Below are 14,535 nucleotides of genomic sequence, written 5' to 3'. Positions count from 1 at the left end.
CATTGCCTCATTGCCAATGGGGACCCCCACTTTTTTTCTGCTCTCTAGAATAGTGTTAGTCTCTTTTGCTATTAACCTTTGTCCGATGAAGCGGTGATCATGGATCGTTGAAATTTTCTTGAAGAATGTGTACAGATTGCTATGTGAATCCAACGGTCACACTTGAACCGATTTGTTTGTAATCTTTATGAGAGAATTAGGTTTTTGTTGTGTTACTGACCTAATTGATTTGTATTTAAGGTCGATGAAGTTGTTTTGTAAAAGGTGTTGGCAGAAATCAGTTGAGTGTGTGGTTGCTTAACCGGATAATGAATTTGTAGTTTGTGTAAGGCAGATTGAAGCTTAAAAGGATATGATCAAGCAAATGTAGTGCTATTTAGACAGATCAAGAAAAACCTGTTGTCTTCTAACAATTACAACATAATTAAAATCCCCTAACTGGGTAAGCTCTAACAAGCTTGGTTACTTCTTAAATCGTCTAACAAGGTGTTCCATTAACTTGGATTCTCAAATCCTCTATCGAGGTTACTCCTAACAGGGTAGTTGCTTTTTATCAAGGCATTTGTAAATCCCTTAACCGGGTGATTCCTAATAGGATCAGTTCTTAATAGGACTTATTGTAAAAGCTTTAACAAGCTTGGCTCCTAACAGGGCGAACTTCAGAAGAGTTCAGATAGCTATCTTGTGAGTCTCATCTCACCGTGGTTTTTACCTATTTGGGTTTTCCACGTATAAACATTTGTGTCATGTGGTGAATGTTTTTGTGGTTATGATCTTATTTGTTGATTTGATTAACTTTTGATATGGCATGATAACTAGAAGCATTGAGAGATGAAGTGTGTTGATATATGATTAAGCATTTGGATGTTTACAAGATTAAAGTTGTTTACTGTTAAACTGGTATAACAGTTAACCGGTTGATGTTGAGTATTCTTATGAGTATTGATCTTGACAGTGATATTTTTACTTTGTGTGATTGAGTTTGAGTTTGGGAAGTTTGTATCAGTTTTTCTGTTTACTGATTCACCCCCCCCTTAGTAATCGACCAGATACTTATTCTTTCATCATACCATCAGATTAAGTATGAGGTCATTTCCTTTGCTTCCTCTTAGGAGCGAACTTGACTTCCTTTGCTCCCCTTTAGGAGCAACCTTGACTTCCATTGCTCCCTCTTAGGGGCAAAGCTACCTTCCTTTTCTCTTTCATGAGAGTGAACTACCGTCCAAGGCCTTTCTTGAGGGTGATTTGATGCATTGAAGTGGATGAAACAAGGGCAAAGTGATGAAATCTAGCTAAGTGGTGAATTTGAAGCCATTTCCTTTGCTTCCTCTTAGGAGCAATATTCACTTCCATTTCTCCTCATTTGGAGCAAACTTCTCTTCCTTTGCTCCTTCATGAGAGCGAAATGGCTTCTAAGACATGTTTTGAAGATCATTTGAAGCATTTCCGCGCAAGGGGGATGAGAAACTTAAGGTATGAATTGGTGACAAGAGACAAATTGACAAGAAAGATGACAAGAAGCAAGCTAGATGGCAAGAGAAATTCATTTCCATTGCTCTCTTCTAGGAGCGAAATTCATTTCCATTGCTCCCTTTTAGGAGTGAATTGCTTAACTACCATGCCCGACAATATATACAAACACTTGGTGCCAAAAGTTGAATTTGAAAAAGGAAAATGTTTAAAAAACTAATCAAGTCGACTACCTTGAGGAGGAGATGATTTTAATTTTATTTGACTAAATCAGGTTGGCCTATGATCTAAAAGACACATTCTTCAAGCACATATAAATGTCAAATTGAATCACTCATTTGATTATCATTTCAAAGAATTTTCCTTCTCTAAATAGCGAATTTAAAAGCAGAGCAGCGATTTCAATCAGCAAGACAGCGAACTTAATCTTCAGTAAGGGCGAATTTCATCAAAGGAACAGCAAATTCAGTCATCCGAAAGGGCAAATTTCATCAGGTGTAAGGCAAATCCATTCACCTGTCTTCAATATCAGCGAAGCTCATAAGCATTATCAGACACATCCCTGGGTCAGGAGCATCAAATCAAGGTTAAAATCGTCCAAATCAGACAAAATTAGAACACATAAGGAATAAAAGATGGATGAAATTAGATATATGCTATGTGCTTTTGATACCTATTTGTTTGTTTTGCAGGTGGTAAAAGAGGAGATCAAAGGGGGAAGATTGTAGGAAGATTGACACAATACTCCAAGGAGGAAATTTCTACATCAAGGTCAAGGTCTAGGACACAAGGCAAGCATAACATTCAAGAGGAAAGATTTCATCGGCAAGTACAAGGGTATCAAGGAAGGTGACTACACAAGAAGGATTCACTTATACAAGAACATGATCCACACATCCAAGGAAGTGGAAGAAAGAATCAACAACATGAAGGGAACACAAAGAAAGAATTCCAAAGGAGTGAAGAAGCAGTTGTGACATCAAGGTTCATTCCAAGGCAATAGGAAGATTCAAAACTAAGAGGAAGTCAACATCTACACCTTGCACCTTCATGGCATTCAGCATTGAGACATTCACGAGGATAGTTTCAAAAGAGTTAATCAAAGTTAGAGGATCAACTTGAACAACATGATATAATTTGGAAACACACCTTCATCATCATCATTGCTGAAGCTTGAGATTTTGATTATCAAGAGATATTACCCAAGACATCAATATTCATTCATAATGACATATCAAGTACAAGCAAATTGAGGTAGCATCCTAGTCATCATTCCACCAATCAGAGGGTTCTGCATCAGCATGTCCAGATAAAAAGTACCCGACTCATCCATGGAGGCACAAACTCTAATGTACCTACCCTCACTATCTATTGGTAAATATTCAAGCGAAGACATGTGTCCAAATAATGTAATTTTCTCATTGGCCAAAAGAGTTTGTTGTAACAAACCCTAATTAGGATTTCCATTTCGTAATCTCGACCATTGATTGTGAATCAATCCTGGCCACTCATTGTAATGAGCTCGCTATATAAGCCTGAAGCTTCTCATTTTTAAAGGTTAATAGAGAATAGTTAATAGTTAATAGAGAAATAGGAGGTTAATAGTAGTTAGAAGTTAGATTAGAATAGGAGGAGGAAGTGTTGCTAAGACTTGTACATGGAGACACTCTTTTCATTGAAGTCATGGTGAAATGTATTTATTCAACAAGTCACATGATTTCTACTTCTCATTTGCCTTCATTTTGATTAGATGAATGAAAGGAATTGTGAATGATTAATGATGAAATTTGTTTATCCATACCACTAGCAATTTGCTGGTTGTAAGTTTGCCTTGTGTGGTCAACTGGAACTCTCAATGAGCTTAACTTCAATTGCTACTTGCCTCATTGATATGCATCGTCTTGATGGTGTCCATGCTATTGGTGGTGATTTGAACATCATTTTGCTCTCCTTAGAAGATCGCACTAGCTTTGTGGAGTTGTTCTTTGATGGCGAAACAGAGCTTAGTTGAATTTCATTCAATTGTTCATTGTCTCTTGCATTCTTAGGAGTAGTGTAGTCTTCCTAAACCCATCTCTTTTGCTCCTTTTTTCAATTTTCCAAGCAAGTAGTTAGGAATCTAAGTATTCAAGCATTCAACATAACTCCCCTTGGATTAATAACAATCACATCAACCACTGTGCTTATCCACAAGTCGAGACCCGACAATAGGAACCTTGGAGTTGTCTTATTTGATCGCGAAGCATAGCATTTGAGAGACTTTGCTCAAGAGAGGATAAGATACCTTGGTATTTTATTTTGTGTTCGGTTGTGCTAAAAAACACATCAACACAACCCTTCTTCCATATGTCGTTGCTCTTCAATTTTTCCTTTCACCTCAGCCACTTTTTGACTCAAAATGGAGCCCTTTATGTCTGTCATCAGGGGCTTTGAACATTGTCGCACAAACAGTAATGACATCATCATATTTTGCCAATAAGGAAATCTAGAACAAATAAAATAAATGAATTAAGTATTTTAATTCACAATGTAATTCCAAAAATTTCAAGGCTACACATACCGCTAAATACAAAAAATTCAATACACAGAAATCAGAATATGTATTTTAAAACAAAAGTAATAATAATTACTTGGTTGCGAGAAATAGAATGGTGCAAAAGTCTCCAATTGCACTTCTTGTAGCCTCATGATTGTCTTTGTTCCAACTGATCTTCTAAAGTAATGCCTGGGAACTTAAAGTAGTGCATGGGACAAAATATGAATCTAAATTGAATGAAGATCCATGAATTCTAGGTCTAATACTTACACTGCCATTGCCACTGGCACTACTCAAAGATTCAGGAAATGGAGGAATTGAAGAGCTCTCATACTAATGGTTGCCATCTCTTCTTGTTGCCTCCTTTTTAATTCTTTTTGCTGCTCAAAAGTCTTTAGTTGGCTTTGCACTTCACATACAATTTCAGGAGGTGTGCTGGGCATGGTTTAGCATCATAGTGCGGTATGTGTGTGTTGTGATGTTTTCACATATTGCCCCATTGCAAACAGGGACACCCACTTTTGGTTGCTTCTAGGTTAGTTTTTGAGTCTTTTAGCCATTAGCCTTGCATCTTGGAAGAAGTTTAGTATCCTAGGTGGCTAAGATGTAATCAAGACAAGTCTCTCTTCAGGATGAAGTCAAGCACAACACCTTGTTGTGACGTTTTCACACATCGCCCCATCATAAATGGGGACCCCCACTTTTTGCTTGTATTAGATGTCTTAGTTTGCTTAGCTTAGCAATTGTTTCTTTAGTTGTTAACCTCTACTAATGAGTAAGAGATGTTAGGTTGAGGTCACATTGCAAAATTGCTTGAGGTTGTAAGAAGTTGTCAAAAATGTCAATATGTTTCAAGGATCAACCTAGGTTGTCAAGAAGAGTCGATTTTGAAAGGGCTATGTTTTCCATGCAAATTAAAAGATAGGTCTTCAAACTAAGGTTGATCAAATATAGAGTGCGAATCAACTTAGGTTGATAAGAAGTTCTAGAGGAGACCTTGTAGATTGAATCAAGTTGATAATGAGTAAATTTTTTTTAAGTATGGGAACTTGCACATCAACTTAGGCTGATAGAAAGCCAAAATTGTCCAAGTGTAAGACCTTGTGGATCAACCTAGGTTGGTAAGAAAGTGAAATTGCTTAAATGAATGTTAACCTTCAATGATAAGAAGTAATCTTTGCAAGACCATGAGAGGATGGCGAATCTACCTAGGTTGGCAAGAAGAGCCAATTTCAAAAAGGCTTCATCTTAGCAAATTAAATTAATTCTTCCCAAACTAAGAAATTGATCAAATCTAAAGGGCGAAGTCACTAAGTTCGAAGGATTAATGAAGAACATTTTAACCTTTGGCACACCAACTTAAGTTGGAGGGAAGTAAGCAAGTACTACAATGTTACCTGCGGATCAACTTAGGTTGGTCAGAAACTAAATGTCTATTCAAATTTAACTCTCAATGATGGGAAAGAGGATACACATCAAGGGATAGGAAGTCGATCTTCCTAAGAAGAGAAATATATGTTGGAACTTGGAAGGAGAGAAGTTGATTTGCATCCAACTCAAGCAAATTTCAAAAGGTAAAGACAAGTCGATTCTTTAGGAAGATAAAAGATGAATCTCTTGAGTTGTAAAAATGAAGGTTGAAAATAATTAAGAATCAAATTCGAACTTCCAAGGGTGTAAGTTTGCAAAATGGTCAGAAGTTGATCCTTCAAAGATAATAAAACTTGCGCATCAACTTAAGATGGTAAGAAGGGTAAACAATAAGAAAGAAGACAATCATTAAGGGTGATCCGATTATACTTTAAGAGAAAGAGAACTACATGTTGGAGAAGAAGAAGTTGAGTTGCAAACGAATTTCAAGAGACATCGGTCTTCTAAGGAAATGAAGGGCAAAACCTCCAAGTGGTAACAATGAAGGGTTTTAAAATCATTGAGTATCAAAGTTGAACTTCTAAAGATGTAGGTTGGCGAAATACAAAGTAGAGGAAAGTCGCACTACCTACCCTCATTTTCTATTGGTTCACATTCAATATTAAATCTGTGTAATTTCCTCATTGGTTAGAGGGAGTTGTTTTAACAAACCCTAATTAGGGTTTCCATCTTGTAATCCTGGCCATTGATTTGTGAATCAATCTAAACCATTCATTGTAAAGAGCTATCTATATGAGGCTCAATTTTCTCATTTGTAAAAGGCTAATAGCAAGTTAATGTTAGAATAATTGAAGAATAGATAGATTAGAAGTTAGAAGTTAGAATATAAGCTATATTAGGAGAAGGCAAAGATTGTTGCCTAGACTTTGTTGTAAAGAGCATATGATTTCATTGAAGCTATGGTGAATTTGATGTGTTATTTCAACAAGTTGTATGGTCTCTACTTCTCAATTTGCTTTCATGTTGTTTAGTTGAATGAAAGAAATTATGAATGACTAATGTTGAAATTCATTTATGCATACCACTAGCAATTTGCTAATTGTAAGTTTGCCTTGTGTGGTCAACTGGAATCCTTAAATGAGCTTAACTTCAATTGCTATTCCTACCTTGATATGCATCACCTTGATGGTATCCTTGTTGTTGATAGTGATTTGAATATTATTTTTGCTCTCCTTAAAAGATTGCACTAAGCTTTGTAGAGTAGTTGCTTTGCATGTCAAAGCAAGGCTTAGTTGAGTTTCACCAAAGGTTACTCATTGTCTCCTGCATTCGTAGGAGTAGTATGGTTTCCTCAAACCCTATCTCTTTTGCTATTTTATTTTCCAATCAAATAGTTAGAATCTAAGTTCTAACAACATCCAAACGTTCAACGTTATTCAAAGTCCGTCCCCTTTGATTACCAACAATGACATCAACCATTGAGCTTATCCACGAGTCAAGACTTGACAATAAAAACCTTGGAGTCTTCCAATTGATCACACTGTTTAGCATTTGGGAAGATTTTATTCAAGAGAGGATAAGATACCTTGGTATTTTACTCTGTGTTCGATTGTGCTAAAAAACACATCAACACACCTCCTTTGCCAACCAAGTGGTTGACTTGCCTCTCCTAGTATTGCCTGTGGATGCCCAAGCCCGACCACTTCCCATTGCCATCTCGACACCCCCTGTCATTCCTCTCGGTACCCCTATCTTTGACCACGATGAAGTATGAATGAAAGCAGATTTAATCAAGTTCGAACAACATGAGGTAGGGGCTAACTCTTGAACTCCCAATGATGTGAGACATTCAATAGGTGCGATGAACGTAGAGACAAATGGCGACCTTGATTGAACAAAGTGCAAATATTTAATGAAGCTATCTCCACAATTGGCATTCATATGATGCAATTCATGCGACCCATGTAATACAAATTCTAAGTTCGATGAAGGATTCAAATTATAAATGAAAGAGCATTTGACAAAGGGAGATCGCACAAATGGAAGCATTTAAAATTGATACCTATGATCTTGTAAAGTTCGATAAATTCAAGGTGGCTAGCTTGATCACAATCAAAGAAGATCAAAAGTCTATAAGTTCAAAGCTGGACTATTAATGATAATGCCAAATTGGGGATACAAAATTTGAAGTTGTTTGATAAGATTAATTGAGCCACATTTAATGAATGGGGTTCACTCCATGAATAATAACAATGCATTTTGGATCCACAATGCAATTAATTTGATCAGCGCAATATATTGCATTTTATGATGCAAAGGCGATGCATCAAGTTACCAAACTGGGGGTTTTCATTACAAACATTCAATATTTGATGCCTTTTATTCATTCCAATGCATTTAATTTGGGTATGCGATCCATTAAAAAATATCGATATTGTAAGGTGGCGCCTTCATTAAACTATGTGACATTGAATGTTATGATCTGATTGTCTTCTAATTGCAAATCATATTAAATGAAAGTTATCTAGTGGCCTGTGATGAGGTATTACAAGTGATTTTATATTGATCATTTCATTTGATCAATATTTCCTTTGCAAAAAAGAGCAGTGATTCAACTCTCAAACATAAATCAGCAAGTGTGACAGTGGATTCATTCATTACTGCCCACAATTTTGATCAAGGGCAAGCATTGATTCTATTTAGGCAGATTGGAGACAATGAAGCCAGTCATCTTATGGCAAATCGATTTGGAGACAATGGCATTGTGTTTATTTCACATCAGCGATTAAGTCCCAGCAATTTCCATTTTGTCAAGCTAATCCACCCAGCTACAGCGATCCACATATGATTTGAAAGAAAGGTGACTTCAAGATCCTACATGATTTTGACAAGCAGCAAATATATTTCCAAGCACAGCGATTGTATCTAGAGATGGTGATTTCAATCTTCCGATCAGCCACTCTCCATTTGAAAGACAAAATCAAGGTGGCGACTTTGATGATTGTCATAGTGAATAAGGCTTATTGACAGAGAATAAACTCCTGAGAACTGCAATATAAATTTCAGTCCTATATTGTCACATTTGCCATTAAACATGATAGCAAATCACCATATGAAGGAACCGATTAAGGGTCAGCAATATAGACAAATGTATTGATGACAAGAGTTCAGCGATTGGTCAGTGATATATCCGTTCAAGCGATATTAGATTGGATCAAAGGATCATCAAATTTGAGTTTAAGTTTGTGAAAAAACAAATCACTGAGCAGAAGGTGAACCTTATTTGGTGATTTCCTTATAAAATCGGAATATGTCCAATACTGGTCCAGCATCTTGTCATTATTTTATATGAGTATGAGGGTCTTCTTTATTACAGTTTGGTCATTTTAGAGCTTTTGTAGGCAGGTATCATTGAGATAAGATGATCATATCACATTCAATCAAGGATTGAAGTGCATCCTAGGGTTTCCAGGTTATCATTCTAGGTTAAAGACTCGACCTAGGTGATCGATTTTTTTTATTTTGCAAGCAAATGCCACTTCATGGGACTAACTTAGCCAATTCTCACAGGTGCAAGATGGCTAGAACACGACAAATTCACATCAAGGAGGATATCGCACTTCAAGTCTCTATAAGGCAGTTGTTGGGATTGTCAAGTTACAAGCTCACACAAGAAGTAGGATCAATGCATTCCAAGGCACAATAAGGATCAAGCATAGGGAAGACAAGGTCTACATCGAATACAAAGTAGCTGATAGCAGTCAACATCAAGCATTCCAGGTGGAAATTTTCACAATTGGAAATCCAAGAATCATTGCCAGTATAGCCAATAGACAGAAGAATGCAAGTGATCAAGACGAGATAGTTTTAGAAGAGTTAATCAAAGTTAGAGGATCGACTTGAGCAAAGCCATCAACACATCAGGAGCTTCAAAATGTTGAGTATCAAGAGATGCCTCATTCATCTACAACTTGTGATGAGTTACTAAGATCAAGTTGGTTGAGGTGGGGCCCAATCATCACTTATCCAATCATATCATTTTAAGCTAAGGCGTCCAGATTCAATGAACTTGACTCATCCTACAAAGAAGATAACTACTACACGTGGGCACAAAGTTCGAAGTACAGATCCTTGCCATCTATTGGTTGAATTTTCAAAGGAGGACATGCATCCCATCAATTGTAATTTATCATTGGTCAAGCATTAAATGCTTTGCAATGGGTGTAAAAAAGTCTAATTAGGGTTTCTATCTTTCGATCTTGGCCATTTATTGTAAATCAATCTGAGCCACTGAATTGTAATGAGAGCACTATATAAGGCTCCACTTTTTCATTTGTAAAGGTTAATAGTAATAGACAAAGTTCAAGAAAGTAGTAGAGTAGAAAATAATTAGAGTAGAGTAGAAAGAGAAGGCAAAGATTGTTGCCAAAACATTGTTGTAAGAAGCATATAAACTTCATTGGAGATATGGTGAATTCTATGTGTTGATTCAACAATTTGCATGGTCTCTACTTCTCAATTTGTTTTCATGTTGTTAAATGAATGGAAGACTGTATGATCAATCGTGAAATTTGTATATCCATACTACTAACACCTTGCTGATGGTAAAGTGCCTTGCGTAGTCAATTGGATCTATTTAGCCAAGCCTAAATTCAATTATCGCTTCTTCATTGATATGCATCAACATGATGGTTTCTATGCTTGTAGTGGTGATTTGAAAATCATAAAGCTATCCTTAGCAGATTGCACTAGCTTTGTGGAGATGTTCGCAACATATTGAAGCAAGATTTAGTTGAATTTCATCAAAGATTGTCCATTGCTCTTACATTCCTAGTTTAGGATAGCATTCCTATACCCTATTATCTTTTTCACCTTTTTTATCAGCAATCAGTAGAAGTAGAAAGGAGTGATATTGCAACATCATTTGAAGAACGTCATAACTTTTGAGATTGAATCAAGATAAGTATGTAAGTCCCCTCGCAAGTACAACAGATCACATCATACCATTGAAGTTATCCAACACGTTAAGACCTAACATCGAGAACCTTGAAGTCATCTCAAGTGATCCTTTGCAAATCTTCAGCATTTGAGAGTCTTTATTCAAGAGAGGATAGAGTGCCATTGGTATTTTATTCTGCGTTGCATAGTGCATGAAAATGCCATCAGCAGTGTGCAAGGTGATACCGACTGATTAGTACCTCCCCCAAGCATTTTCCCTTTGCAATGGTTACATGTTATTTCCCATTTTCTTGCCCTAGGGATGGCATGTTTCCAACAAGGTTCCCTTCTAACTAGGGTTGACATTGTGCGTGAAAATTTGGATCAATTTATAAATGATAGTAGGCTGCAATAAACTATAAATAGAATTTCTTTTTTTACATTCTAATTAAATTAAAATAAAAAAGGAAAAAACTAAGATCAATTAGGGTTTGCAGGTAAAGAATTAAGATAAAATAAAAAAAAGTTAGGGGTTTTAATTAACCTAAAATAAAACAAAAAAAGCCTAATGTAGAACACAATGGAAATTTAACAAAAAAAAAAGCTTCAAAATACAAACTTATTTCTTCATATTTGCTGAAAAATGAAAGTAGGCAGCTCAAATCAATGGTGGACTCTTCTAACTTAAGCTCCTTTGGATATGTCAAATCACTGTTTTGTCCTCAACCAATGTTCTGGTTTTGTCTCCAATGACCTATATTTTTGCTCAAAAAGTAGTTTTTCTCTCCTCGTGTTTGAAAACAAAATGAATGTCTTTTTAGGGTGAAGGAGGTGATTTTAAGTCCTTGTTTTAAGACTTTATGTTCTTTTTTTGTTTAACTTAAATTTATGCCTGCTGCAGCCGATCCTACCCTGCAGGACTCACTGGGTGTGGCAAGTTTGGTAGATTCGGCAAGTCTCTAAGACTTGTTGGGTTTCTGGGTCATGAGTCCCTAGGACCTGGTTGGACCCACTTGACCTGGGACTCACTGAGTCCGTGTGAATGCAGCTGAGTTTTGTAACTATGTTAATAACTAATACACCACAATACCATATCCCTAGAGGTGCATGATGGTGCAGTTAGAATTATTTAAAAACATTAAAGACAATATTAGGTTGCTGAGCCTCAATATATTTCACACAATTGTCTTGAGAGGACTAATAGACGTGAGTCAGTGAGTGACATGCTTCTCAGCAACATTTAAGAGTGTGTTTAGAGTCCAGACTTTGTATACACCATCTTTGGCTATGTTCTAGACACACCTTTATATTAATACTTGATATCCTTGATCAAACACTTTGCCATGATAGAGATCATCTTCAACTTCTTTTACATCAACAGAAGTTTTGCAAGAAAATATATCTATTGATGTCATAGAATGACATAATAGAAGACTATACATGTATTTACACATTTTCAATTTGGAATATGGCCTTTGCCCTTGGACCTTAGCAGATTGACATGACAAAGCTTCTGTCCGAAAACCACGTTCAACCACAAGAAGGCAACTCATTGCAGTAAGGGAAGCACCACTCTTAAAGTGCTATACATTTCTGTTAACTATTTACACATTTTCAATTTGGATTTTGGCTATTGTCCTTGGCAGATTGACTTGACAAAAATTCTATCTGAAAATCATGTGTCCAGTAGGTGATTCACTTGTAGTAGGACCCTCAAAGTTTCCTGAATGGCCTCTCTACACTTAAGAACAGTTTTGGCGAGTAGGGGAGACCTTAGAGCTATCCACCATGTCCTTGGCAAATTGACTCAACAGAACTTCTATCTGAAAATCACGTGTGCCCACAAGATGGTAGCTCAAGTACCGAAGAGAAGGACTCTCAAAGTTCCTGATTGGCCACTCTAGGCCACATGGAATAGGGGAGACCTTCAAGCTATCACAGTACTCCAAGATAGGGGCCGAGTAACAGGTGGTCCCTACCACCTTGGAACAAAAATGTTCAACAAACTGTCGGGCTATTTTATAGGGTCATAGAGAACATGCAAAAGATAATAGCTGGGATGTTAATATGCCAACATCAGGGCTGCTACATGCATTTGGTAGAAATAGTATTATCTTCCATGGTCTGATGGATTGCCTTGTGAGGTTGATTGGATGCTAATGCTTGCAATGGGGTTTATCACAGTGGCCATTTGGTTGATTCTGAGCCCTCTATCAAGGAAGCAGATATTGCTAACTACTGTGCCTTTTTTTATTGAATATTTTGGGGTGTGTTCGTTGCTGGGTTTGTAACCTTTTTATAACAACAATTAAGGTAGTAAATATGTCATTTTGTTTATGGTCATAAAAAATATGTATTATACATCAATAATTTATTTATTTATTTTGAGCTGGTGAAGCTCAGGCCAGATCTGTACCCATCTGTACGCACACGTTCCTTATGTAACATGCTCACCTGTGCCTCATGTGTGCAATGGTTACATCCCTTCAATCCTGTCAGCCACAAGGTTTTGCACAGTTGTGAACTTGCTCAAATGTACATGCAATACAGCTTCCAGTCTATTGCACAGCGTGTTTTTTATGGTTTCCAGTTTGTTGTATCAGAGATTGCTTGGAAATTTGACACCCTGTGATTTAAGTTTTTGAAGTTTGAGGGTGTCTTTCTCATGAAATATGCTGATTGGTACCTTTCTTTTATATGTGCATTGTTTCTCAGAAATAAAGTCAATTTGATTTTTAACTGCAGTGAAAGAGGGAACCATTATATTTTTATGTCGATTAGCATGTTTGTACCTTAATTGGAGGGAAAAGGATGCTGCTTAATGTTTCATGAAACAGCTGTCATTAAGGGTTGTATATATATAGAGAGAAGTTCCTACTACAGTATAAAGCAGATGCATTTACTCTAAAATTCATAGTTATTTTTTTGTATGGCTATGTTCAGGAATTGGCCCATCGACAACAATTTTACTTCTGGAAAAATTATAGAAATAACAGGCTAAAGCACATCCTACCTCGGCCACTTCCTGAGGCAGCACCCCCTCCCCCCACTTCTGAAGCAGCTGCTGCACCAGCTCCTGCACAGACAATGCCACCTGCAGCACCAGCTGTTTCTGGCCTCCCAAAGGTTGAAAACACGCGGGGTAGTGGTGGAGATCGAAGGAAGAGAAAGCATGGTAACTAATGTTGAAGACTTACATTGTTGCGTGTTGTACATCAAACCATTATGTCTGGAAGTTATCTATAAAATGCACCAGCTCCTGCACAGACAATGCCGCTTTTAGCAACAGCTGTATCTGGTTCCCCAAAGGCTGAAAGCACACAGGTTAGTGGTGGAGAACGGAGGAAGAGAAGGCACATTAACTGACGTTGAAAGCTTACATTGTTGCATGTTGTACACATCAAACCATTATGTATTAGAATATGCAATAAATTTTGTATTAGAAATTATTACATTTGGAAAGGTTCAGAAACGTGCAGGAATTAAATGAAAAAGCAGACATGAATTGTGCCTCTTTGAATCTCAATCCATCTTTATAGTTTCTTTCATAAAGATGAATGGCATTTGTTTACAGAATCAGGCTGAAGATATTCAGTATTTACATCTGAAAAGTTAGAACTATACTAGTAAGTAGAAGATTCGTGTTAGTATCAAGGGATCCTAAAAACTGCTTACATGATCTATTGAAAAATTAAATTGGAACTCTGCAGAAGTGAAAGCAAGATTCATCAAACACAAATGTTGATTATTCATCCTTGCACAGGGGACATGCTAATCTTCTCTGTATCGTTCCAATTTTATTGGATGTCTCCAAAGAGACAACACAAACGTTGATTATTACCCGAAAACTCACTACATCAACATCTGTTTACTGAGTATAACATATCATGAGAAGCATGTGTATGGATTTCATAGATTAATATTTATGTTTATGAAGATGAATTGAGTGACATTTCTTTTGTATTATATCCTGCATAAACAGTTATAATCTTCTTCGACTATATCTTCACAAAAATGCAATGCTTTTGAGCTTGGAATGTTATAGCAATTAAATGAGAAATGTAGTACACACACTTCTCCCACTAGAGACTGAAAATGAAGTAGCCCAAATTCATTTTCATATAGTGTTCAAGGGACTTGGAAATATATTTTCCTAGCTGTATCAAATTAAGAGGCTGGAAACTGTATTATATATAGATTTAAGTGGAAAATGTACTGTG

The 14,535-nt window shown here is 36.6% G+C and overlaps 1 protein-coding gene and 1 non-coding gene across 6 annotated transcripts in view; one reads left to right on the top strand and one right to left on the bottom strand.

Moving 5' to 3' along the window:
- LOC131042252 (mediator of RNA polymerase II transcription subunit 31) overlaps window positions 1-14,278 on the top strand; it is a 99,988-nt gene extending 85,710 nt beyond the window's left edge. For all 5 annotated transcript variants that reach the window (XM_057975587.2, XM_059216950.1, XM_057975585.2 and 2 more), the window contains one exon: window positions 13,259-14,278. In XM_057975587.2, coding sequence (XP_057831570.2) covers window positions 13,259-13,498 — 240 coding nt within the window. In that variant the 3' untranslated portion in view covers window positions 13,499-14,278. The remainder of the gene's footprint in view (window positions 1-13,258) is intronic.
- LOC131042272 (U6 spliceosomal RNA) lies at window positions 14,034-14,135 on the bottom strand. Its single transcript, XR_009105160.2, has one exon. It is a non-coding gene; the product is annotated as a U6 spliceosomal RNA (small nuclear RNA).
- Window positions 14,279-14,535: the final 257 nt, after the last annotated feature.

Source organism: Cryptomeria japonica, chromosome 1, assembly GCF_030272615.1.
Source record: "Cryptomeria japonica chromosome 1, Sugi_1.0, whole genome shotgun sequence".
Classification (NCBI taxonomy): Eukaryota; Viridiplantae; Streptophyta; class Pinopsida; order Cupressales; family Cupressaceae; genus Cryptomeria; species Cryptomeria japonica.
Note: the sequence above shows the minus strand (reverse complement) of the source record. Positions and strands in the feature narration are given on the sequence as shown.